General features: G+C 44.2%; 1 protein-coding gene across 5 annotated transcripts in view; it reads left to right on the top strand.

Moving 5' to 3' along the window:
* LOC144587237 (uncharacterized) overlaps positions 1–26321 on the top strand; it is a 139690-nt gene that overhangs the window by 96707 nt on the left and 16662 nt on the right. For 2 of the 5 annotated variants that reach the window (XM_078387195.1, XM_078387194.1), the window contains one exon: positions 19239–24819. In XM_078387195.1, the coding sequence (XP_078243321.1) occupies positions 19325–20770 (1446 nt within the window). In that variant the 5' untranslated portion in view covers positions 19239–19324 and the 3' untranslated portion in view covers positions 20771–24819. Of the gene's footprint in view, positions 1–7239; positions 7418–7602; positions 7729–12538; positions 13524–14947; positions 14987–19238; positions 24820–26321 lie in introns of those variants that run through there. The other 3 variants (XM_078387196.1, XM_078387202.1, XM_078387197.1) reach the window with 3 other exon arrangements.

The raw sequence follows: 26321 nt of genomic DNA, 5'->3' as shown, positions 1-26321 counted from the left end.
GGCAGTCTTAATTCCAGCTTGGGATTCCTCCAGTCCAGCCTTCCGCATGATGTACTCTGCATATAAGTTAAATAAGCAGGGAGACAATATACAGCCTTGTCATACTCCTTTCCCAATTTTGAACCAATCAGTTGTTCCATATCCAGTTCTAACTGTTGCTTCCTGTCCCACATATAGGTTTCTCAGGAGATGGATAAGGTGGTCAGGCACGCCCATTTCTTTAAGGACTTGCCATAGTTTGCTGTGGTCCACACAGTCAAAGGCTTTTGCAGGAAAAAGAGCAGGATACAGCTAAAAGCCCACACCAGAAGGTAGCCTGGCAGCCATTTTGTGCTTACTCCCCCCCCTCCTGCACCCTCCTCTCCCCGCCTATCAGCTGATCGGCTGGCTCTGAAGAGGCTTGGGGAGGCTTGCTCAGCAGCTAAAAAGCCTGCCTGTGTGTCTTTGTGCTGAAAAAATCAGCACAACATGCTTTAAAACATGATTTAAAATTGGCTTCGTTGAAAAAAAAAGATTTCTAAAGTGCTTCTCAAACTGTTTCCTGCCTTCCTCCTCGTTTCCTGAACCTAAGGGAAAAAAGAAAAAATATCCCCCTCTAGTGGCAGAAGGCGGAATAGCGGCTTGGACAAAATTTTCTAAAAATGATAAAAGCAATTTATACAAGGCAAATAGCAAAAATAATCGTAAATGGAGAAGGAACAGACAAAATTGAAATCACTAAAGGTACACGACAAGGGTGCCTACTGTCTCCTCTACTCTCTATTCTTTCATTGTAAATACTGAATAGAGAAGTAAGAAAAAATGAAGAAATACAAGAAACAAAGATTAAAGATGAAACATACAAACTCCAAGCATTTGCGGATGATTTGGTCTTTATTCTGGAAAATCCAGTGGAAACAGCCCCAAATTTACTTCAGCAAATAAAGGAATACGGCCATGTAGCTGGACTAGAAATAAACCAAGAAAAAACAACATTCCTAACCAAAAATCTAACTCAGGAACAAAAGACTCAACTTACATCCAAGACAGGAATTCAAATAGCCAAGAAAGTAAAATATTTAGGAATAAATTTGACTGCTAGAGGGTCCTCATTAAAGGAAGACAATTATGGGAAACTCCTGGAACATATAAAACAAGAGCTGACGAGATGGGAGAAATTACAATTATCCTTTCTAGGTAAAATTGCAACAATCAAAATGAACATCCTCCCAAAAGTAATTTTTCTCTTTCAAAATCTATCAATTAAATTAGAGCAGAAATTTTTTCAAGAGCTAAATACTTTAGTTACAAAATTTATATGGCAAAGGAAGAAGCCCAGAATTAAACTTAAACTGTTACAAGATGCAAAAGAAAGAGGGGGATTTGGCCTACCAAATTGGAATTTATATTACCAAGCGAGTGCTCTGAATTGGATTAAGGATAAAATTAAAAAACAAAAGAATACTATATTTAGAAGGACATGAACTTCAGGCAGGCTGGCATGCCTTCTTATGGTATGGGAAAGCAAAAACTCATAAATACTTCGAGAGAAATATAATAAGAAATTCTCTACTAAAAGTCTGGGAAAAAATTAAATGTAAAATATATATGAAAACTCCTAGGTGGATCTCACCGATGGAAGCATTCACGCACCCAAACCTATTGAAATTCGAGAAAATAACGACATATAGAGATAGGCATCCTTCAGTCTCAAGAGACTATGGTGTCGTGCTCTGTATGGAGAACTTGGAACAGCGTCTAGTGTGGCTGAGAAGGCCAATTCGAGAGTGACAGTCCCTTCCACACTGAAGACAAATCCAATCTGTCCCCTGTCCGGCTCCCTGCTTTTGCTGCTTTTGTGACTTCCTCTTTGCCTCGGCCTGCTGGGCAAGGGTCTCTTCAAATTGGGAGAGGCCATGATGCAGTGCCTGCCTCCAGGCTGAACGGTCAGATGTCAGGTTTTCCCATCTGTTGAGGTCTATTCCTAAGGCCTTCAGATCTCGCTTGCAGATGTCCTTGTATCGCAGTTGTGGTCTCCCTCTGGGGCGATTTCCCTGCACTAATTCTCCATACAGGAGATCCTTTGGAATCCGACCATCAGCCATTCTCATGACATGCCCGAGCCAACGTAGACGTCGCTGCTTCAAGAATGTATTCATGCTGAAAATTCCAGCTCGTTCTAGGACTACACTGTTTGGAAATTTGTCCTGCCAGGTGATACCAAAAATCCGTCGGAGGCAACGCATATGGAAGGTGTTCAGCTTCCTCTCCTGCCATGCACGAAGGGTCCAGGACTCACTGCAGTACAGGAGTGTGCTTAGGACACATGCTCTATAGACCTGGATCTTCGTATGTGTCGTCAGCTTCTTATTGAGCCATACTCTCTTTGTGAGTCTAGAGAACATGGTAGCTGCTTTGCCAATGCGTTTATCCAACTCGACATCTAGAGAGAGGGTGTCAGAGATGGTTGAGCCGAGGTACACAAAGTCATGAACAACCTCCAATTCTTGTGTGGAGATGGTAATAGAAGGAGGTGAGTCCACGCCCTGGCCCATGACTTGTGTTTTCTTCAGGCTGATTGTTAGTCCAAAGTCTTGGCAGGCCTTGCTGAAACGATTCATGAGTTGTTGGAGGTCTTTGGCAGAGTGGGCAACAATGGCTGCATCATCTGCGAAGAGGAAGTCCTGCATGCATTTCAGTGACAGCAAAAAAGATCCCAAAAAGTGTTGGCGTGAGGACACAGCCCTGTTTCACTCCGCTTCGAATGTCAAAGGGGTCTGATGTTGAGCCGTCAAAAACTACAGTGCCTTTCATTCCCTCATGGAAAGATCTGATGATGTTGAGGAGACGAGGTGGACAACCAATCTTGGGAAGTATTTTAAAAAGGCCATCCCTGCTAACCAGATCAAATGCTTTTGTAAGGTCTATGAAGGCCACTAAGAGTGGCTGTTGTTGTTCCCTGCATTTCTCCTGCAGCTGTCTGAGGGAGAATACCATGTCAGTGGTGGATCTATTGGCTCGAAATCCACACTGTGATTCTGGATAGACTCTGTCTGCAAGCACCTGGAGCCTCTTCAGCACAACGCGAGCAAGCAGCTTCCCTAGCACACTAAGAAGAGAGATGCCACGGTAGTTATTGCAGTCGACATATAACAAGCTCATTAATAATAATAATAATAATAATAATAATAATAATAATAATAATAATAATAATAAAATTTATTGTCATTGTAAGTATATACACAGTATACCATACAACGAAATTCACAGGAAGGACTAACTTTTTCATGGTGGCCCCAACTACAACTGCAATTGATCTATAATCAGGATAAAAAAAAACAGGAGGATTTTATAGCGAATACACAGTACTTGATAAAATATTACTCACTACAGAAAAAGAACAAACTCAAAAAGCATATAAGTTTTTATTGCAATGGGACACTCAAGATGAGGAGGTTAAGGAAACAATGGTAAAATGGTCAAAATTTTGTGGATATAGTATTGAACTTGAGAAATGGCAACAAATGTGGACTAAAAATCTTAAATTAACATTAGCAACGTCGTATAAGGACGTTGGATAGAGGCTCATAACATTGTCCAGGAGGCAGCAACGAAAACCATCCCAAAGAAAAGGAAATGCAAGAAAGCAAAGTGGCTGTCCAACGAGGCCTTAGAAATAGCAGAGAGGAGAAGGGAAGCAAAATGCAAGGGAGATAGGGAAAGTTACAGAAACTTGAATGCAGACTTCCAAAGAATAGCAAGGAGAGACAAGAGGGCCTTCTTAAATGAACAATGCAAAGAAATAGAGGAAGATAACAGAAAAGGAAAGACCAGAGATCTGTTCAGGAAAATTGGACATATTAGAGGAACATTTTGCGCAAAGATGAACATGATAAAAGACAAAAATGGGAAGGACCTAACAGAAGCAGAAGACGTCAAGACGAGGTGGCAAGAATACACAGAGGAATTATATCAGAAAGATTTGGATATCCTGGACAACCCAGACAATGTAGTTGCTGACCTTGAGCCAGACATCCTGGAGAGCGAAGTCAAGTGGGCCTTAGAAAGCCTGGCTAACAACAAGGCCAGTGGAGGTGATGGCATTCCAGTTGAACTATTTAAAATCTTGAAAGATGATGCTGTTAAGGTGCTACATTCAATATGCCAGCAAGTTTGGAAAACTCAACAGTGGCCAGAGGATTGGAAAAGATCAGTCTACATCCCAATCCCAAAGAAAGGCAGTGCCAAAGAATGCTCCAACTACCGTACAATTGCACTCATTTCGCATGCTAGCAAGGTTATGCTCAAAATCCTCCAAGGTAGGCTTCAGCAGTATGTGGACCGAGAACTCCCAGAAATACAAGCTGGATTCCGAAGAGGCAGAGGAACTCGAGACCAAATTGCTAACTTGCGCTGGATTATGGAGAAAGCCAGAGAGTTCCAGAAAAATATCTACTTCTGCTTCATTGACTATGCGAAAGCCTTTGACTGTGTGGACCACAGCAAACTATGGCAAGTTCTTAAAGAAATGGGAGTGCCTGACCACTTTATCTGTCTCCTGAGAAACCTATATGTGGGACAGGAAGCAACAGTTAGAACTGGTCATGGAACAACTGAGTGGTTCAAAATTGGGAAAGGAGTACGGCAAGGCTGTATATTGTCCCCCAGCTTATTTAACTTATATGCAGAATACATCATGCGGAAGGCTGGACTGGAAGAAACCCAAGCCGGAATTAAGATTGCCGGAAGAAATATCAACAACCTCCGATATGCAGATGATACCACTCTGATGGCAGAAAGTGAGGAGGAATTAAAGAACCTTGTAATGAGAGTGAAAGAGGAGAGTGCAAAAAACGGTCTGAAACTCAACATCAAAAAAACTAAGATCATGGCCACTGGTCCCATCACCTCCTGGGAAATAGAAGGGGAAGATATGGAGGCAGTGTCAAATTTTATCTTCCTGGGCTCCATGATCACTGCAGATGGAGACAGCAGCCCTGAAATTAAAAGGCGCCTTCTTCTTGGGAGGAAAGCGATGACAAATCTTGACAGCATCTTGAAAAGCAGAGACATCACCTTGCCAACAAAAGTCCGAATAGTCAAAGCTATGGTTTTTCCTGTCTTGATGTATGGAAGTGAGAGCTGGACCATAAAGAAAGCAGACCGCCGAAGAATTGATGCCTTTGAATTGTGGTGCTGGAGGAGGCTCTTGAGAATCCCCTGGACTGCAAGGAGAACAAACCGATCAGTTCTAAAGGAAATCAACCCTGAATGCTCACTTGAAGGACAGATCCTGAAGCTGAGGCTCCAGTACTTTGGCCATCTCATGAGAAGAAAAGAGTCCTTGGAAAAAACCTTGATGTTAGGAAGGTGTGATGGCAAGAGGAGAAGGGGACGACCGAGGATGAGATGGCTGGACAGTGTCTGCGAAGCAACCAACATGAACCTGACACAACTCCGGGAGGCAGTAGAAAACAGGAGGGCCTGGCGTGCTCTGGTCCATGGGGTCACGAAGAGTCGGACACGACTAAACGACTAAACACATAAGGAAAATTTGTATAAAATGTTTTATAGATGGCATCTCCCTCCATCCAGACTTGCAAAAATTTCTGCCAATATTTCGAATAAGTGCTGGAAATGTAAAAACCAAGACGGAACCTATTACCACACATGGTGGACATGTGATACTACAAAGAAATATTGGGTCAAAATGTATACATGGATTAAACAAATGTCTAAGCAAGAAAAACAATTTAAACCAGAAACTTTTCTATATATGTCTATGTACGGATATGTGTATTTAAAGTAAAAAAAAATGGAAAAAAAAGAAAGAAAAAGATTTCTAAAGTGCTTTTCAAACTGTTTCCTGCCTTCCTCCTCGTTTCCTGAACCTAAGCGAAAAAAGAAAAAAAAATCCCCCTCTAGTGGCAGAAGGCGGAATAGCAGCTTCCCATTAGTTTCTATGGACGGAAAAGAGCAGATACAGATTAAATGGTTTTCAATGCATTCCTATGGGAAATGCAGATTCGATCTACGAACTTTTCGACCTGCGAACCACCTTCCAATACAGATTAAGTTCATAAATTGAGACCCCACTGTATTAATAGTATAGATAGTTGTTTGGAGCAAAATGTTACTTCATTCAATATAAAGGAGGACCCTCGTATCAGCAGGATTGTTATCCACTGTTTCACTTATCTGCTGTCTGAAATTATTAAAAAAAATTTTAATCCCTGGAATACCTCTTTCTGTGATGTAATGATCAGAACTGGCCACTACTTGCTTGCTTGTATAAGGAAAAATACTGATCATTTATATATCAACCAAATATGACATCAGATGCCATATCTATCCATCAGGGGAGGTTTGGGGGTGTCTGTTTGGGGATACCCAAGGGGGTCAGGAAAGGGGGGCAGAGACCTTCATAGAGGCAGGGGGTTCCAGTCCGTCGGTCACCCCCAAATCCATGGCCTGGTGGGGAGAAGAGGCTGGTTTATGGTCTCCCGAAGAGGAGGGATCTCTGAGATGCTGCCGGACGAACTCAGCGTGGCTACCCCCCACTCCCTAAAAGCCCCCTTGGCTCAGTGGAGATTTGAACCCAGGTCTCCTGACTCCCAGCCCCAAATCTGTTTCCCATCATCTTTTAAGAGCCTCCTGATCATTTCCCACCCCTAATACTATCTGATCTCTTCAACCCTCGGGGCCTCCCTGCTTTTACCTCTGGTGGATTTACGGTACCTCCAACCGAATCTCGTTCATTCCTGTTGCCTTCTCTCCTAACATTATGCTTATTTTTTCTCTCCTTGGAATTCATTACCTCTAACCAGTCTTTTAATCTACATTTGTGTTTCCTTTTTAATAAATCCTGAGAAATTCCATTCAGATTTTCCGAAAATTTCACTACAGGTGTTAAGGGAGGAGTTAACAGAGAAATTACTAATCTCCATTTAATCCAATTTTTTTTCATTTTTTCTTTTTGAAGTTTTTTTAAAATTTATTTCTTGTAAATGTTCAATATTTTTCATTATCTTGCTTTATCAGGGGGAGGGGAATCTGGGGGGGGAGGGAGGGAGCTAAGGATCCCCCCCCCGTGCGAGATCTTCCCCCTCTCTTTTTTTCAAGAAGACAAAAGCCCCTCCTCTTCACTTCTCCCCCCCTTTTGTGTAGTTTTTGCACTTTCACAACCACACACCCCGTCCCCCCCCCTTCCATTCATTTACAGTATTCAGCTAGGAAAAAAAAGGGGGGGAGGCGAGTCTCTTCGTAGCTCTAGGCGCCGCCGGAACCGGAAGGAGGGTGCCTCTCCCTTCTCTTTCCTTCCCTCCTCCCATCTCTATGGTCGGTGGAGGAACACGCTCCCCCCCATTGCAGGAAAGCAGAAGAGCGTCTCCCCCCCCCTTCTTGCGGGTTTTCCACCCTCAGGACCTCCTGGAAGGAGGTGGGTCGGGAATCGGGGGGGGGGGGGGAATGGAGGGAAGGCTATGGGGTGGCGGAAAGGGGGGGGGGAGAGATTTCCAATCCAAGGAAACCCTGTGTTTTGGGGGGGGGAATCTTTTCTATGTAATCAGGTTTGCAATTCCCCCCCACACACACACACACACCTGGCGCTGAGATCCCTCCCCCACCCCCACCCCGTTGCGCCCCCCCCCCTGCATGTTCGGGGTGGTCGGTCGTCCTCGGCTTTCCTGCGAGGAGACCCCCCCCAACAAAATGGGTGGCAGAAGAGGAGGGCCTGCCAAGGCGGGTGGGGTGAGTGGTGGTGGGGGGTCACAGACATACAGGCTTGGGAGGGGAGAAGACGGGGGGGGGTCCGCTGTGCCTGGGATGCAGGAGCTCTTCTGACACCCCCCTCCGAGAGAGAGAGAGAGAGATGATGATGATGATTCTTCCCCCCCCCCGAGCCTTCAGGCAGCACCTGCCTTCTTCGGAGCATGGCCAGGGGCAGCCCCAGGCGGAGAGAATGGCAGCCCTCCGGCCAGGATCCAGATAGGAAGTCGGAGCCCCTTCCTCTCTGGCTGGGGGTCACAAACTGGGGGGGGTCTGTGGGCCCCTCCCTCCCTCCCACAGTGGGAAACAATAATAATAGGGGTCTTGGAGGAGATTCGACTTGGGGGCAGCTTCTTCCTAAGGGGTCTGAGAGTCTGGTGAGGGGGTCACCAAAGAGGAGCCCCTGAGAAGCCCCCACGGCCCCTCCTCCGAGGGCCCCCTAACAGATGGCAAGAAAGGGAAACTGGGGGACTGGCCTCTCCTCCTCCTCTCGAGTAGGGTGCAGGAAAAGAAAAGTCAGGAGAGGAGGAGGAGGAAGAGAATAAGCCCCCCCCCCGGGAGGGTGCAGGGGGGTAGAAGGTGTGCCCAGGGGGGAGGGGGTGGCCTCTTTCCAGGCCCTGGGGAGGGGTCTGACACATCCCATTTGTTTAAGCTGTTCCTCCTTGGAAAATGGAGAAAAGGGACTTTAAATGCCAGTTTTTAGTCGGGATGTCCTTTGGAAATAACGGTGCTCAGCATGTGTTTTGGGGCTTCCCTCTAAGATGCCACTCAAGAAACGGCGGTTGGCCCTCCAATTCCTCTTTTTCCTTTTACATAAAAACAATGACTTGGGGCAGAGTGGGAGAGCAAGGCCAAAGTGGGGCCCTATTTCTATTTAAGGAGAAGGAGATAAATGGCATAACTCCATTTCCCTGGCCAGCAGGTTTGAGCAGCTCATCCCTGGAAAATGGAGAAAAGGAACATTCAATGTCAGTTTTTCCGATCAGGATTTCCCAGGAAACGCTGTCCTTTGGGAATGGCAGTGCTCAGTGTGCGTTTTGGGGATTGCCTTCCTTGGAGGGATCCCCCAAACAGGGATCCCTCTTCTTTGTCTTTCTCACTGCACTGATTGGCTGTCGAGGGGCAATTGCTGTTGTTGATTAGTCATTAAGTCATGTCCAACTCTTTGTGACCCCATGGACCTGAGCACGCCAGGCCCTCCAGTCTTCCACTGACTCCCGGAGTTGGGTCAAATTCATATTGGTCACTTGGATGACCTTGTCCAACCATCTCATCCTCTGTCGTTCCCTTCTCTTGACCACACACTTTCCTAATATCAGGGTCTTTTCCAAGGAGTCTTCTCTTCTCATGAGAGGGCCAAAGGATTGTAGCCTCAGCTTCAGGATCTGCCCTTCGAGTGAGCACTCAGGGTTGATTTCTTTTAGAACGGATGGATTTGTTCTCCTTGCAGTCCAGGGGACTCTCAAGAGCCTCCTCCAGCACCACAGTTCAAAAGCATCAACCATAGCTTTGACTATTCGGACTTTTGTTGGCAAGCTGATGTCTCTGCTTTTTAAGATGCTGTCAAGGTTTGTCATCGCTTTCCTCCCAAGAAGAAGGCGTCTTTTAATTTCGGGGCTGCTGTCTCCATCTGCTGTGATCATGGAGCCCAAGAAAGTAAAATCTGTCACTGCCTCCATATCTTCCCCTTCTATTTGCCAGGAGGTGATGGGACCACTGGCCATGATCTTAGCTTTTTTGATGTTGAGTTTCAGGCTGTTTTTTGCACTCTCCTCTTTCACTCTCTTTTCAAGGTTCTTTAATTCCTCCTCACTTTCTGCTATCAGAGTGGTATCATCTGCATATCGGAGGTTGTTGATATTTCTCCCTGCAGTCTTAATTCCGGCTTTGAGATTCCTCCACGCCCGCCTTTCACATGATGTATTCTGCATATAAGTTAAATAAGCAGGGAGACATTATGCAGCCTTGTCGTATTCCTTTCCCAATTTTGAACCAATCAGTTGTTCCATAATCCAGTTCTAACTGTTAATTATTGTCCCACATATAGGTTTCTCAGGAGATAGATAAGGTGGTGAGGCACTCCCATTTCTTTAAGAACTTGCCATAGTTTGCTGTGGTCCACACAGTCAAAGGCTTTTGCACAGTCAATGAAGCAGAAGTAGATGCTTTTCTGGAACTCTCTGGCTTTCTCCATAATCCAGCGCAAGTTAGCAATTTGGTCTCGAGTTCCTCTGCCTCTTTGGAATCCAGCTTGTACTTCTGGGAGTTCTCGCTCCACATACTGCTGAAGCCTACCTTGGAGCATTTTGAGCATAACCTTGCTAGCGTGTGAAATGAGTGCAATTGTACGGTAGTTGGAGCATTCTTTGGCACTGCCCTTCTTTGGGATTAGGATGTAGACTGATCTTTTCCAATCCTCTGGCCACCGCTGAGTTTTCCAAACTTGCTGGCATATTGAATGTAACACCTTAACAGCGTCATCTCTTAAGATTTTAAATAGTTCCACTGGAATGCCATCACCTCCACTGGCCTTGTTGTTAGACAAGCTTTCTAAGGCCCACTTGACTTCACTCTCCAGGATGTCGGGCTCAAGGTCAGCAACCATATTGTCTGGGTTGTCCGGGATATCCAAATCTTTTTGATATAATTCCTCTGTGTATTCTTGCCACCTCTCCTTGATGTCTTCTCCTTCTGTGAGGCCTCTCCCATTTTTGTCCTTTATCAGGTTCATCTTTGGACAAAATGTTCCTTTAATATCTCCAATTTTCTTGAACAGATCTCTGGTTTTTCCCTTTCTATTCTTTTCTTCAATTTTTTGCACTGTTCATTTAAGAAGGCCCTCTTGTCTCTCCTTGCTATTCTTTGGACATCTCTGTGATGAGATGGGTTTTTGAGTTAAAATCTTTTAAAGGCATATGGGTTTTGTAATTAAGAAATAAGCCAGAGAGGTTCCATCTTGTTTCTTTGTATAAAGTATCTTTGCTATGCTGACAAGTGTTTTCCAGGCGAGCTGAGAGAATGTTATTCTGAAAGCCTGAGAAAGGACTCTGTGTGATTAGATAGATGGGAATTGTTGTGACTCTTTGAGAAACCACCGTAACCCAAATAACATCTGGTGTGTATGAGAAAGAAGTCATGTGGTACAACAGGACTGTTTGCCTAGTAACGAACTCTGATTGGATGACATCGTGGGAAGGTGCGATGAGCCCTTGCCAGTTACTCTTGAAAAAGGAACTTTTTCTCTATAGACTTTGTCTTTCCAAGACCGACCTTTCAGTGATTTGTGACCTACTCTTCAGCCATTCGGGACTGGTGGCCTACCTACATAGTCTGGTTCCTATGTTTTGCTGGATTACTTTTGGACTTATGGGATTTTTCCTATGGACTGTTCTGTGGAATATTCTTTATGGACTTCTTTTCTTGGAATACTCCATATGGACTATGCTCTGGTAATTTTGTAAGGACTATGGTATATTTACTGGATTTTTCTTTTCTAAGGACTATGGGACATATAATGGATTTTTACTTTTGTTTAGGGGTTTTTATTCTATAGGATCACTGAGGACTATAGCCTTATTATAACCTACTTGGATTATTTTGTTTTTACTAATGATTTCCTGGACTGGAACTGTTTTGATTCTTTTTAATGTCTTTTTGTATTTTTAATAAGGTTTTGGAACTCTTTTATATTTTTCATGTTTTCTTTGCCTCACTACATCTTTGTAACTAAACAGCACAATGCTAGATTATTTGTTTTGGTTTAATTTGACTTAGTAACATGCTTTTTCTTTAATAAAATAAAGATTATAAAACTCATTGGTTTTCCTGAACAGTACACTTGTCATAGGGTCATCTGAGAGTGCTGCCTCGGCCTAGCTTACTTAGAGTCCTGTCAGTGGTGCAAGTTAAGTCTAAGGACTACAAAGCCCACTTGACCTTTTCACAATAATATCTGAACAGTACACTTGTCATAGGGTCATCTGAGAGTGCTGCCTCGGCCTAGCTTACTTAGAGTCCTGTCAGTGGTGCAAGTTAAGTCTAAGGACTACAAAGCCCACTTGACCTTTTCACAATAATATCTGAGAGTACCAGGGTGTTCTTATGTGGGCAGACCTGCGAGAAGGAGTGTTGTATCATGGCTAGCTGAATTTGGACTCTTCAGCCCATTTTAGCATGTGCAAACTCCTGATTGCTCTCTGTCCAAACAAACACGTGTGTTCTTGGACCCGTGTTTGCGACATGGTGGCAGCTGCGCGATGGACCACGTGCTGGGTTTTGTAGTACCTCAGGATGACCAATCTTTGTTCTATCTGGCAGCTTGAGTGACTGATCCACAAGCTAAGTTTTGATTGCAGTGGGACACTGAGGCTTCAAGGAGCTAGGTGCTTCCCTGGGTGTAAACAGTAGCTTCCTAGGAAACGCTGTTTGCCAGCAGTTAGATCTAAAGGCTGTGGTGATAGGTGTTAAATCTTCAGGCTGTGGTAATGTGTGTTAGAATCTGGGGTGCTCTTTTAAGAAAGAGATTCCCAGTGGGACAAGCAAACTGTTAGGAAATAATTGGATTTAATCAGTAGGCATGTGCAGGTTGTTACAACGTTGTAGTGAAGAAATTCCAAGATACATGTCCTTTATTTTTGGAGTGCTTGCACCCAATTTGAGCAGGTCATTTCACAATCTTAGGATTGCATAAATGACTCTGACTACCTTGTTCTGGAACTTGCATCCAGGTTTTTTTTGTTTTGTTTTGGCCTAAGTGTACTCCTATAATCTTAGGATTTGCCGGAGCACCTGGCCGTGTTCCAGCCTAGATCTGGGTCTCCCCACTACGATCTTAGGATCTGTCAGGAGTACCTAGTTGCATCTGGCTTGGCCTAGAGTCATGCCCTATGATCTTAGAGGTATCTATCTGCACCCAGTTCAGTCATTGATCATCTCTGTAACTTTAGGGTTCACAGAGTGATCACAGTTTTTCTTTTCTCTTCCTTTTGGATTTTTCAGTATTCTGGTTTGGCAGCTGTCTGTCTTCTCACAGACCTTAGGGTCACATAGTGACAGCAGTTGGTCGAAGGTGCAGAGGAGATTTTTAATTTTATTTTGGTTTGGCAGCTGTTTGTTCTCTCGCCTATCTTAGGATAGCTGAGGGACAGCAGTTGGTCAGAAGTGCAGAGGAGATTTTTAAATTTTCCTTTCTTTTATTAGAGTTTTGTTTGTTTTTATTGCTGACCTAGCCAAGGCTAGATTGCCAGCAGAAGATGGAGGAGCAAAACCAGTCGAAAACCGTGGATATAATCTTGGAAGTGGCTTCGGGATTTTTCGAACAAGCCAAGCAGAAAATTAGGGAAAGAGATTCCCTTGTAGAAAATCTGTACTATGAAAACATACTTCTAAAACATTTTCTTAGCACAGAACCTGGCTTGATGCAAAAGTTTTTCCAAACTCAGCAGGGTTCCTTTGGGGATTACTGCAACGAGACGCTCCAAACAATTGGGAGCGGTCCTGAGATGCAAGATGCTTGTGTGGAAAGAGTTAACGAGGCCCAGTGGAATTCTAATGAGCATTCCAGAGAAGACAGCGATTCATCGCCCGTCCAAACAGAGGATTCACAGGCCCTGGAGCCGCGCGCAGAGGAAGGAATGCAGGAGAAAGTTCGCCAAGAAGGGAACTTGAGGGAAATAGCATTGGATGACCCAAGGGAAAACTGCAGTGCTCCAGAGAACTGCAGTGCATTGGAATTCAGCTCAGCACCAACCTCAGCTCTTTTTCAGAGCACAGGACAGGTGAGAAGTTCTGAAATAATTCGGGATGAGACTATGGGTTTGCCAGAAGAGGGGGAGCAAGAAATATACCAAGGGGGTGGCCTATTTGGCGTACCGGAGCAGTCTGTTGAGAAAGCTGGAGGAGTGAAGGTTTTCTCAGAGTCTTTGCCAAGTGCCAGAGGAGGTGATAGTGGAGCAGTTTTGCAGCATGGACTTTCACATTGTTTCAGTAGTACAAGTGACTGTGTAAACTTGATTAAAGATAGAAAGCTGCATTTGAACCTGTCAGATTGTGAGACTGTTTCTAACACAGGGGGAAGCGCTAACTTTTTGGGATTACAAAGTACTGATGTTTCTCCAGAGACTGAAATCATGTCTAGAGGCTTTGGCCCAGTACCACAGTTAATCTTCTCAGAAAGATCTTTAGAAAGAAAAGCAGAGGTTGGGGACCATTCTTATTTTCAACAGCCTATTTTCCAAGGAAGTAGTGAGAATGCTGATACTGTTTCTGAGGCTATGTAGAGTACTCCCGAGGGAACTTTGATGCAACAGCGGCCTCTTGTGACTAAACCTGATAGCACAGCTAATTCAGTGATACATGTGTCCAGGGGTGTGGCATTTCTGGACCAAGGCGTGGAAGGCATTGATCAATTCAACCCAGGGCAGATATTGGAGTCTGTGTTAGCTAATCCTAAAGTGGAATTGGATTTTAGCCAGTTAAATGAGTTCACGAAGACTGAATCAATCCCTACAATCAATGTTGAGATGTTGGTAGAAATTGTTGCAAACGCTGAATATATTTCTGTGATTGGAATAAAAGGAGGGCTTTATCAGATTTTAATTAAAGAGGAACATCGCCCTTATACATCATTTACTTGCCCTCAGGGAATTTACCAACTCAGAAAACTAGCACCTGGAATGGAAAATACCTATGTTACTTTTCAGAAATTGGTTGATGAATTGTTTGTTGATTTATATTATGTGATTGGCTATGTAGGCAACTTTGTAATTTACAGCCCTGATCCAATTCAAGCAGACCAAAATGCTTTGTCATTCTTAGAGAAGCAGAGACATCGAAGCCCAAGATTAATGCAGTGGTATTTCAGATTGCAAAAATATGATTTTGATGTTAAACATCTACTTAGAAAGGAGGCTTTAATTCCCCACTGCTTATCTCGAATGTTTAGTGCAGATGCAAGGGGAGAAAATGGCTAGAATTGATAAAGCTCTGATGTTTAATTTTCTTGGTATTCTGCATGACAATGTTCCTGAGCATACATAGAGTGTTTTCACTATTATTACTACATATCAGTATATTAGATTGTCAAGTCATTATGATGTTAACCCTGGTTTCATTATTTTACTGTTTGAGGAATAGAGTATTATCTGAGCATATGCAGAGTGATGATTAAGTATACTAACATGTGTGTTCTTCTGTTTTTCAGACTAGTAGAAGTGTCTAAGGCCAATTTCTCTCATGTATGGTAAATACTGTAATTAGAATAGTTCTCATGTATCAATTGTTTTGCTATTTTAGAATCATATTTCAAATGTATTACTTTATGCTCATGTTAATATCTTTCTCTATTTTGTTACTGCTTAATTATGACATCTCATCTTATTCAGTTATCAAAATTAAAACTTAAATTGTTTAAGAATTTTGTTAATCTTCCGGGGGCTTGTGATGAGATGGGTTTTTGAGTTAAAATCTTTTAAAGGCATATGGGTTTTGTAATTAAGAAATAAGCCAGAGAGGTTCCATCTTGTTTCTTTGTATAAAGTATCTTTGCTATGCTGACAAGTGTTTTCCAGGCGAGCTGAGAGAATGTTATTCTGAAAGCCTGAGAAAGGACTCTGTGTGATTAGATAGATGGGAATTGTTGTGACTCTTTGAGAAACCACCGTAACCCAAATAACATCTGGTGTGTATGAGAAAGAAGTCATGTGGTACAACAGGACTGTTTGCCTAGTAACGAACTCTGATTGGATGACATCGTGGGAAGGTGCGATGAGCCCTTGCCAGTTACTCTTGAAAAAGGAACTTTTTCTCTATAGACTTTGTCTTTCCAAGACCGACCTTTCAGTGATTTGTGACCTACTCTTCAGCCATTCGGGACTGGTGGCCTACCTACATAGTCTGGTTCCTATGTTTTGCTGGATTACTTTTGGACTTATGGGATTTTTCCTATAGACTGTTCTATGGAATATTCTTTATGGACTTCTTTTCTTGGAATACTCCATATGGACTATGCTCTGGTAATTTTGTAAGGACTATGGTATATTTACTGGATTTTTCTTTTCTAAGGACTATGGGACATATAATGGATTTTTACTTTTGTTTAGGGGTTTTTATTCTATAGGATCACTGAGGACTATAGCCTTATTATAACCTACTTGGATTATTTTGTTTTTACTAATGATTTCCTGGACTGGAACTGTTTTGATTCTTTTTAATGTCTTTTTGTATTTTTAATAAGGTTTTGGAACTCTTTTATATTTTTCATGTTTTCTTTGCCTCACTACATCTTTGTAACTAAACAGCACAATGCTAGATTATTTGTTTTGGTTTAATTTGACTTAGTAACATGCTTTTTCTTTAATAAAATAAAGATTATAAAACTCATTGGTTTTCCTGAACAGTACACTTGTCATAGGGTCATCTGAGAGTGCTGCCTCGGCCTAGCTTACTTAGAGTCCTGTCAGTGGTGCAAGTTAAGTCTAAGGACTACAAAGCCCACTTGACCTTTTCACAATAATATCTGAACAGTACACTTGTCATAGGGTCATCTGAGAGTGCTGCCTCGGCCTAGCTTACTTAGAGTCCTGTCAGTGGTGCAAGTTAAGTCTAAGGACTACAAAGCCCACTTGACCTTTTCACAATAATATCTGAGAGTACCAGGGTGTTCTTATGTGGGCAGACCTGCGAGAAGGAGTGTTGTATCATGGCTAGCTGAATTTGGACTCTTCAGCCCATTTTAGCATGTGCAAACTCCTGATTGCTCTCTGTCCAAACAAACATGTGTGTTCTTGGACCCGTGTTTGCGACATGGTGGCAGCGGTGGGATTGTGAAAAGGTCAAGTGGGCTTTGTAGTCCTTAGACTTAACTTGCACCACTGACAGGACTCTAAGTAAGCTAGGCCAAGGCAGCACTCTCAGATGACCCTATGACAAGTGTACTGTTCAGATATTATTGTGAAAAGGTCAAGTGGGCTTTGTAGTCCTTAGACTTAACTTGCACCACTGACAGGACTCTAAGTAAGCTAGGCCGAGGCAGCACTCTCAGATGACCCTATGACAAGTGTACTGTTCAGGAAAACCAATGAGTTTTATAATCTTTATTTTATTAAAGAAAAAGCATGTTACTAAGTCAAATTAAACCAAAACAAATAATCTAGCATTGTGCTGTTTAGTTACAAAGATGTAGTGAGGCAAAGAAAACATGAAAAATATAAAAGAGTTCCAAAACCTTATTAAAAATACAAAAAGACATTAAAAAGAATCAAAACAGTTCCAGTCCAGGAAATTATTAGTAAAAACAAAATAATCCAAGTAGGTTATAATAAGGCTATAGTCCTCAGTGATCCTATAGAATAAAAACCCCTAAACAAAAGTAAAAATCCATTATATGTCCCATAGTCCTTAGAAAAGAAAAATCCAGTAAATATACCATAGTCCTTACAAAATTACCAGAGCATAGTCCATATGGAGTATTCCAAGAAAAGAAGTCCATAAAGAATATTCCACAGAACAGTCCATAGGAAAAATCCCATAAGTCCAAAAGTAATCCAGCAAAACATAGGAACCAGACTATGTAGGTAGGCCACCAGTCCCGAATGGCTGAAGAGTAGGTCACGAATCACTGAAAGGTCGGTCTTGGAAAGACAAAGTCTATAGAGAAAAAGTTCCTTTTTCAAGAGTAACTGGCAAGGGCTCATCGCACCTTCCCACGATGTCATCCAATCAGAGTTCGTTACTAGGCAAACAGTCCTGTTGTACCACATGACTTCTTTCTCATACACACCAGATGTTATTTGGGTTATGGTGGTTTCTCAAAGAGTCACAACAATTCCCATCTATCTAATCACACAGAGTCCTTTCTCAGGCTTTCAGAATAACATTCTCTCAGCTCGCCTGGAAAACACTTGTCAGCATAGCAAAGATACTTTATACAAAGAAACAAGATGGAACCTCTCTGGCTTATTTCTTAATTACAAAACCCATATGCCTTTAAAAGATTTTAACTCAAAAACCCATCTCATCACAATCTGCATTCAGTTTTCTGTAACTTTCCCTATTTCCCTTGCATTTTGTTTCCCTTCTCTTTTCTGCTATTTTTAAGGCCTCGTTGGACAGCCACTTTGCTTTCTTGCATTTCCTTTTCTTTGGGATGGTTTTTGTTGCTGCCTCCTGGACAATGTTACGAGCCTCTATCCAAAGTTCTTCAGGTACTCTGTCCACCATATCCAGTTGCTTAAATCTGCCTCTCTGTTTCTTAGAATCCTGGAACAATGAAGCTGGACGGGGGCCTCCAAGGCCATCCCGTCCACACCCCTTGCTCACTGCAGGGATCTGAATCAAAGCTGGTCGGACAGAGGGTGGTCCAATTTCCCCTTGAAATGGCTCCAGCCTTGGAGCGCTCACCACCTCCTCCTGAGGTCGCAGGTTCCGTTGTTGTACTCCTCAAACCATTAGGAACTTTTCCCTTGATCCTGCTTCCTGTTGCTTGAGCCTGCTGGGACGTGTCCTGCCTTCACTTCCTGGGGAAAGGGCAGAAAAGGGGGCCTCGGGAGCTCCTTGGGTTGCCGGACAAGCTTTCCTCCACTTGGCAAAAAGGGGCGCTGCTGGAGGAAGGCTCAGGGAACCAACTAGCTCCTCACATGGGCCTTTTTTCACGACCCAGGTACCTCCGCCCTGGAGGGAGGGCTGCCTGTTTTTCACAATTTATTCACTCCCCTCAGCGTGGCTGGTCTGCCTTGGTCCAGTCTTCCTTGTGGGGCCCTCACAGAGGAGAGGAAATGCATCGCCCCCACAAGAAAACACAGCACTTGGTAGGGACCTATGGGAAAGAATTTATCTTAAGAATTTATCTTAAGAATTTATCTGCTGAAGCCTTTCTTCTCCCCCCCCCCATGCAGACCAAAGCATTTGAGCTCAGATTAAACATTCATGAGCCTCCTGTGTGAGATCAGGGGGTCGAACGTCGGTAGAAGTTCCAGGTTTTGATGTAAAACTATTAAAACACAGTTCTTTACATCTGTAATATTTAATGACCCTAAACCACTTAGCTGATATACTGTGAAAGTGATTAATTCAGTATGCAGATAGTATGTAGAGTTGTATAGAAGCCTTTGAGAATTCCTTTGTCATGTTAGTAAGGTACAGAGTTAGAAAACTGATAGGATAGGGAACCTTTGCAGCTGTGGAGAAGAAAAACTTAACCAGATAAAAGTATACAGTAGCACCCCCATATCTACACGATCAAGTATCCGCTGATTCACTTACCACATCCTTCTGCTGTCTTCCATGACGTCCTTGAGGAAATTAGGATTCAGCCCCAGAAGCAAAGAGTTTAGCTTGGGAAAGGGTATCCTATTCTGAAGGAAACACAGATTTGAGCCGAGGGTACAAAGAAGGAAGGAAGGACCCTTGGAGATGATGAAACCAGGTATAATCTCCGATGTCTTCCATTTCTGTTCTGAACTAGGAATAAGATTTCTTTCTTCCTTTTCTCTCAGGTAAAGAACAGAACGGTAAGAACAGTCATTTGTAACAGGAAAAAAAAGACCTTTGGAAATCAAAGAAGACCAAAAAAGAGCTCAAAATGACCCACACAGGGGAGAGACCATATAAATGTATGGAGTGTGGAAAGAGTTTCAATCGGAGTGGACACTTAACTTCACACCAGAGGATCCACACCGGTGAGAAACCATATAAGTGCACGGAATGTGGCAAGAGCTTCAGTTACAGTGGATCATATATTATACATGAAAGAAGTCACACAGGGGAGAAACCCTACAAATGTATGGTGTGTGGAAAGACTTTCAGTCAGAGCGGACACTTGCATAAACATCGAAGGACCCACACAGGGGAGAGACCGTATCAGTGCCTGGAATGTGGGAAAAGCTTCAGTGACAGTTCATCGTATGCTAAACACAGAAGAATCCACACAGGGGAAAAACCATATACATGTCCGGAATGTGGGAAGAGCTTCAGTCAGAGTGGATCATATACTAAACATCAAAGGACCCACACAGGCGAGAAACCCTATAAATGCATGGAATGTGGAAAGTGCTTCAGTCATAGCAGTGCCCTTAGTTCACATCAATTGACCCACACAGGGGAAAAACCTTATACGTGCACAGAATGTGGGAAGAGCTTCAGTCACAGCAATGTCCTTAATTTACATCAAAGAACACACACTGGGGAGAAACCATACAGATGTGAGGAATGTGGAAAGAGCTTTAGCCGGAGTGCACATCTCCGTTCTCATCAAAAAATGCACACAGGTGACAAACCATACTCATGTAAAGAATGTGGGTTAACTTTGAGTTGGAGTGGAGACCTATGTTCACATCAAATGACCCACACAGGGGAGAAACCATATATGTGCATTGACTGTGGGAAGAGTTTCAGTCAAAGCAGTAGCCTTCGTTCACATCAACGGACTCACACAAGTGAGAAACCCTATAAATGCATGGAATGTGGAAAAAGCTTCAGTGACCGTGGATCATATACCAAACATCAAAGAACCCACTCAGGGGAGAAGCCCTATAAATGTGTGGAATGTGGGAAGTGTTTCAGTCAGAGTGGACACTTACATTTACATGAAAGGACCCACAGAGGTGAGAAACCCTATAAATGCAAGGAATGTGGGAAGAGCTTCAATTACAGCGGATCATTTATTATACATCAAAGAAGCCACACAGGGGAGAAACCCTATACGTGCATTGAATGTGGAAAAAGCTTCAGTCAGAGCGGACACTTACATAAACATCAAAGGACCCACACAGGTGAGAAACCCTATCAGTGCCTGGAGTGTGGGAAGAGCTTCAGTGACAGTTCATCTTATGCTAGACATCAAAGAATCCACACAGGGGAGAAACCGTACACGTGTCTGGAATGTGGGAAGAGCTTCAGTCAGAGTGGATACCTACTTTCACACGAAAGGTCCCACAGAGGAGAGAAAGCCTATAGATGCATGGAATGTGGCAAGAGCTTCTGTCGGAGAAGTGATCTGTGTTCACACCTAATGACCCACACAGGTTAGAAACCCTATCAATGCATGGAATGTGGGAGGAGCTTCCTTCATAGCAGAAAGCGGAGTTCACATCAAAGAACCCTTAGAGATGAGAAGTTGTAGAAATGCATGGAACTTGGAAAAACATTTAGCTAGATAAATAGCCTTCCCTCCTCTGAAGCAACCCACAGAGAATGGAAACGATGCTATGGCTTGACCTCAGCTCCTCCCCACATCTGATGTGTTATGCCGGGTTAACTGTTTCGGGCTTTATCCTCATTCAATGCAGATGGCATGATGTGCAACGCATGATGCATCCAACATAACATCAAGGATTGTGTGCCCACGGGTATGATGTGGCATCAGCTTTCATGAGACCATGATAGGCATCCTTCAGTCTCGAGAGACTATGGTAACATGCTCTGAATAGAGGTCTTGGAACAGCGTCTAGTGTCACTGAGAAGGCCAATTCAAGAGTAACAATCCTTTCCACACTGAAGACATCCAATCTGTCCCCTGTCCAGTTCCCTGATTTTGCTACTTTTGTGATTTCCTCTTTGCCTCGGCCTGCTGGACAGGGGTCTCTTCAAATTGGGACACAAATACAACCTGTCCCCTGTCCAGCTCCCTGGTTTGGCTGGTTTCAGGACTTCCTGTTTTCCTCAGCCTGCTGGACAAGGGTCTCTTCAAATTGGGAGAGGTCATGATGCACTTCCTGCCTCCAGGCTGAACACTCAGAGGTCAAGGTTTCCCATCTGTTGAGGTCCATTCCTAAGGCCTTCAGATCCTGCTTGCAGATCTCCTTGTATTGCAGAAGTGGTATTCCTCGGGTAGTTTCCCTGCCCTAATTCTCCATGCAGGAGAAATTCTCTCATGACAGCAGGTTGCATACTAAACATCCAAAAAGAAACTATACTAGGGAGAATCTTGCAAAAGAGAACTCCCACAAATGCCCTTTGAGTGTTTTCATATTGATAGTCAGGGTGGCTGAAGCTTACATGGCGAAATTCAGTAAGGTCTTCCCTCTAACAGGGCCTGTTCCCACAGGTGGGACTCTTTTTTTTCTGCAGCCACCCTGTGCTTTTAGCATCCTTCCTAGAAGATGGTGGGGTGGGTCTTTTGGGATACATCTCCTGCTGATGTTCAGAGCCCTGGTGGGGCCCAAGGAAAAAACGGTAGGAAAAAGAGAAGATAGGGCGAACCTTCAGTGGTCTGAAGCTGACTTCTGTGACTTAATCATCCTTTCATCCCATGAAAGAAGGCAGAATTGCCTCTAATTCATACATTCATGGGTAAAGTTGCTTTTCATTCATGTGGGGATAAGTGGGGCTTGAGGTTCACAAAACACGTTTTTGTGGCTTTCCAGAGTTCCTCAGAGCTCTCCATAAAAGTAAAAAAGGTTAAGAACATCATGGTTTCCTTTTGAAACGTGGCAGCAAAAAGAAATATTTTTTGCCAATGTAAATTTAATATTTCTCTTGTGTTTCCTTAGCAGTTCTTTTCTTGATTTGGTGATTTTAGAGGATTAAGCTTTTTTTTTTTAAACCATAAGAGTTAATGATTGAATAACAGGCTCACGTCAGGGGGAGAACAGACTGATCAGAGAAGTTGGCTGTAAGCGAATCGCCTGCTGAAGAATCCCAGGCCTCTTGAACAATTCGAAAATCAGAAACCTCTTAGAGTTGGGGCAGGAGGGAATCCATGATCCAAAATTCTCCCGTCGGAAAGGCAAGTGTGCCAGTCCTTTTTCCGCAAGTTTGATCTAAATAAACGAGACGTACCGGAAAACTTTATAAACTGAGATATATATATACATTTCGGAGTGAACGCTTCTGAACAATAGTCTGCTTCCCTCCGTGAACATCGTTGTTGTAGATTTTGGGACATAAGATGTCTTCCAGAAGTGATTTCTCACGGCCACTGTTCTTCCAGTGAGTTTCCACAGTCAAGGAGGTATTTGAACCCAGGTTTCCTGCATCCTCCTCTGATATACTGTGCACTACTGCACACTGTCTCCTCTCATAGGGTTTTAGACCCTGTGTGAGACTTTTGAGGGGAGACTCGTCCTGGCCTTCCCACCAGTGAATTCCCAGGACAAATCTGGGCTTTCCAGAGGGGTCTTCGGAGTCTTAGTCTGGCACTCTGTCTGTTGCGACCCTGCTTGAGTCACACCGGTTTCACCGACAAGCGGAGGCCTCTCCTGAGAAGCCGGTTCCTCCTTCCTTCATAAGATCCCTTTGTAGGATGCCTGCTTCGAAGGGCAGGTTAAGAAAGCCTTTGCCACTTGCCAGCTTATGTTGTTAAAAGACAATATTTAAAAGCTCACCACAGTGAGTATACAGAGACTTAAAAAAAGGCTCAAACAAACGGTTGGGGAGGGTGAGGGGTGTCCTTCCCTTTTCTGAATGGCTGGGTTGGGGGTCCCGGGTTAGAAAAGGCAAACAAACCTCCCAGCCACCCACTGTAAAGAGATAAAAGAACTGAAAGGGTGTCCTGCAGGAAATCGTAAAATGTGCTGGGGAAAAAAATTGTAATGTGGCCCAAGGAATCGACATGGAGGGGGAAAGGGAATGTGGGGAGACATGTTTTAACGTATACGTTGTGGTTGTTGCTGTGTGCCATCAAGATGCCTCATAACTCATGGCCACCCTACGGATGAATGAGTGACCTCCGAAATGGCCTCGCCTCAGTTGCCTCGCTCAGCTCTTGTAGACTCAAAGTTTGTGGCTTCTCGAGGGAAGATAATCCGTCTTGTGCTTGGTCTTCCTCCTTCCCTGCTCCCTTCCACCTTTCCTAGGTTGTTTATCTTTTCCAGAGACTTTTCCTGAGTCACCGTCGTCTTCTTCTGATTTCTTGGCTGCTGCCTCCCTTTGGACTGATCGTCAAATCCAGGGATACAAACATTTCCCGCCCACCATTTCAGTTCCTTTATTGCCAACGCTCAAGTTCTGTAGTCCTTCTGTCGTGATATTTTTTGTCTTCCAAAGAGTCAACTGAAGTCCTGCTCTGGTGCTTTTTTTTTCAACGCGCCCACACACCAAACTTCATTCCTGAGGGGAAAACTCTGTGAATCTTCATGGAGGCCCCACCCTCCACGGTCTCTCAAAATGGTGGACGCGTCCCTCCATCTCTCTCCTTCCCCCCCAGCTGGTAGCCAGAGGCCGAGAGAGGTCCTGGGGAGGCGGTCGGTTGGCAGACAAGAGTCCTGTGTGTGAAGAATTGTTTCCAGTCTGTGCCCCCCCATCCCACCTGCCATTGAGAATGGCTGGACTCAAGAGTCTTGGGCTCAGATTCCCGCTTGACCATCGAAATGGCAAACCCCTCCCCCCCGATACACCCTGAAAACCTTGCTTATCACACATGGATGCAACCGGACGGCAGAAGGGAAACGCTTGCTCCCTTTTGGTATCTCACGGAGGTCGATTGGGTGGACAGGAGGGTGGTTCCCCCATGAGTCAAGACGGACCCTGCACCCCAAAGGCAAGCCATAACCCCAGAAGATGCATTCTTAACGTTGCACCAGCAAGGAGCCGGCCTTGACCACAGCACAGATCACTGTACAGACTTGTGTCATAACATTCCCTCCTGAGCTTGAAGAAGTTACTTTTTATTTGGTTGACTTCTTTTCCGGTCTACAGTACCCCTTTGTGATTTGGGTGGAATTGAAACAATAACTCATGCTCGTTTGCATGTGTTCCCCTTCTATCGTGGAGTGCTGGAACATTTTTATTGAATCTTATCTAAATTCAGTCCCCGAATGCCTGGAGGCATATTATACCCCTTTGATCGTTGTGAGGGCAAAACACAAGCATGCTGTCAGGATCAAATACAAGAATGTGGTTTCATGTAGCAAAATTTTGTGCATATGCAACTTAAATCTGTGAAGGAAAGGGCTCAGTAAATTTTTAGCCAGCTTTTAGTTGCAGTAATAGCAAGATTTTAGGCTCTCTCTCTGTGTGTAAAGCATATTATGTATATTTAAAGTATATTATATATGTGTATGGTTTTTTGATATTGTGTATTTTATGTATTTGTATTTTGGGCCATTGACTATAAAACTATCTTTCTCTTTCTTTCTTTCTTAGAACTACAGATCTATCTATCTATTTATCTGTCTGTCTGTCTGTGTCTGTCTGTCTGTCTGTCTGTCTATCTCTCTGTCTCTCTCTCTCTCTCTCTCTCTCTCTCTCTCTCTCTATCTATCTATCCTATCTTATCTATCCTATCTTATCTATCTATCTGCCCCCCAGCGAGCATGGCTGGTACAGCGTCAAGTGGAAGGGGCATGATATGAAGTCTCAAGGAGGGGACAGAGTGTGGCGCCATGCCGGGGGGGGGATGTCCAGCATCCTTCTCCCTGAAATCAACCGTTGCTTCCGAGATGCCCATGAGCCGCTCTGAACTCTTCAGGAGGCGCAAACAGGTGGGCCAGCTGTGCAGGGCATCTGGAGGGTCGTTTGCCTTGTGGTGTTTCATCCCGTCCCACAGTCAAGTCGGAAGTAAAAGCATCCTCTCTTGCTTGTCTTTTGGTCCCTGGCCAGGTTTCCTCTCCTTTTCTGCAGCCTTCAGCTTCAGCTGCCTCAGCAGGTGGAAAGAGGAGAGAGGGAGGGATGCAAGAAACATCTTTTACTTGGACTACAGTTTCCATTATCCCCAAAGAAAGTTTCCGAGCTTTAGGTACAAGACAGGACTGGGAGGAAAGATGCAGGAGAGAGAGCCTGGGCTTCCACTGGGTCAAGGAGCCTAAAGACACCCTATAGATCTTGGGGTTAAGAAGTGGGAAGGCGCTTGAAGGGGAAAGAGGAAGAGGTTGGAAGAGGAGGAGGAAGAAGGGGGCACAGGGGAGATGATGAGTCCCACCCCCCCACACACACACATGCCCCTTCTGCTTTGCCTTTGCGGGCCCTGAATTGAAAAGGGCCCTCGGAGGGAAGAACCTCCCTCCCTCTGTTACCCCCCTATTTTTGTGCCCCATAAGGAGGACCTGGGGAGGGAAGTGAGGGGAAGGCCTGTGTGTGTGTCTCCCGGAAAGTCTTTGCAGGAGGTTTGGATTTTGTATACAATGATGTTGGGAAAGTGTGAAGGCAAGAGGAGAATGGGGAAGAGAGAGGATGAGATGGTTGGACAGGGTCACTGAAGCGACCAATGTGACTTTGACCAAACTCCGGGAGGCAGTAGAAGACAGCAGGGCCTGGCATGCTCCGGTCCATGGGGGTCACGAAGAGTCAGACACAATAACAATGCAATTAGAATTTATTAACACAGAGATGGGTGGTCAAGGCCAAGCACAACTGGTGCAACTCATGAGGACCAAGGGAAGTGTCAGCAGACGATGCAAGAAGCCGAAGGAAGGTCCGTCTCCCCTCGGCCGCTGTTTTGAGTGTAAGTCTTCATCCCACACACATGTACAAGCAGGTGCCCTTGGAGTGCCTCAACCTCCCCAAACTCACCTGCCGGGAGCGCTCCTGTCCTCCGAGGCGGAGGGGTGGCCGGTCCGTGGGTGAGGGGTGGGGAGGGGAGCCACACCTTGGGAGGGTCTTTGCTCCACGGCCCCCTTTCCTTCACAGGTTGGGGGCTGCGG

The sequence above is a fragment of the Pogona vitticeps genome, chromosome 2, assembly GCF_051106095.1.
Source record: "Pogona vitticeps strain Pit_001003342236 chromosome 2, PviZW2.1, whole genome shotgun sequence".
NCBI lineage: Eukaryota > Metazoa > Chordata > Lepidosauria > Squamata > Agamidae > Pogona > Pogona vitticeps.
Note: the sequence above shows the minus strand (reverse complement) of the source record. Positions and strands in the feature narration are given on the sequence as shown.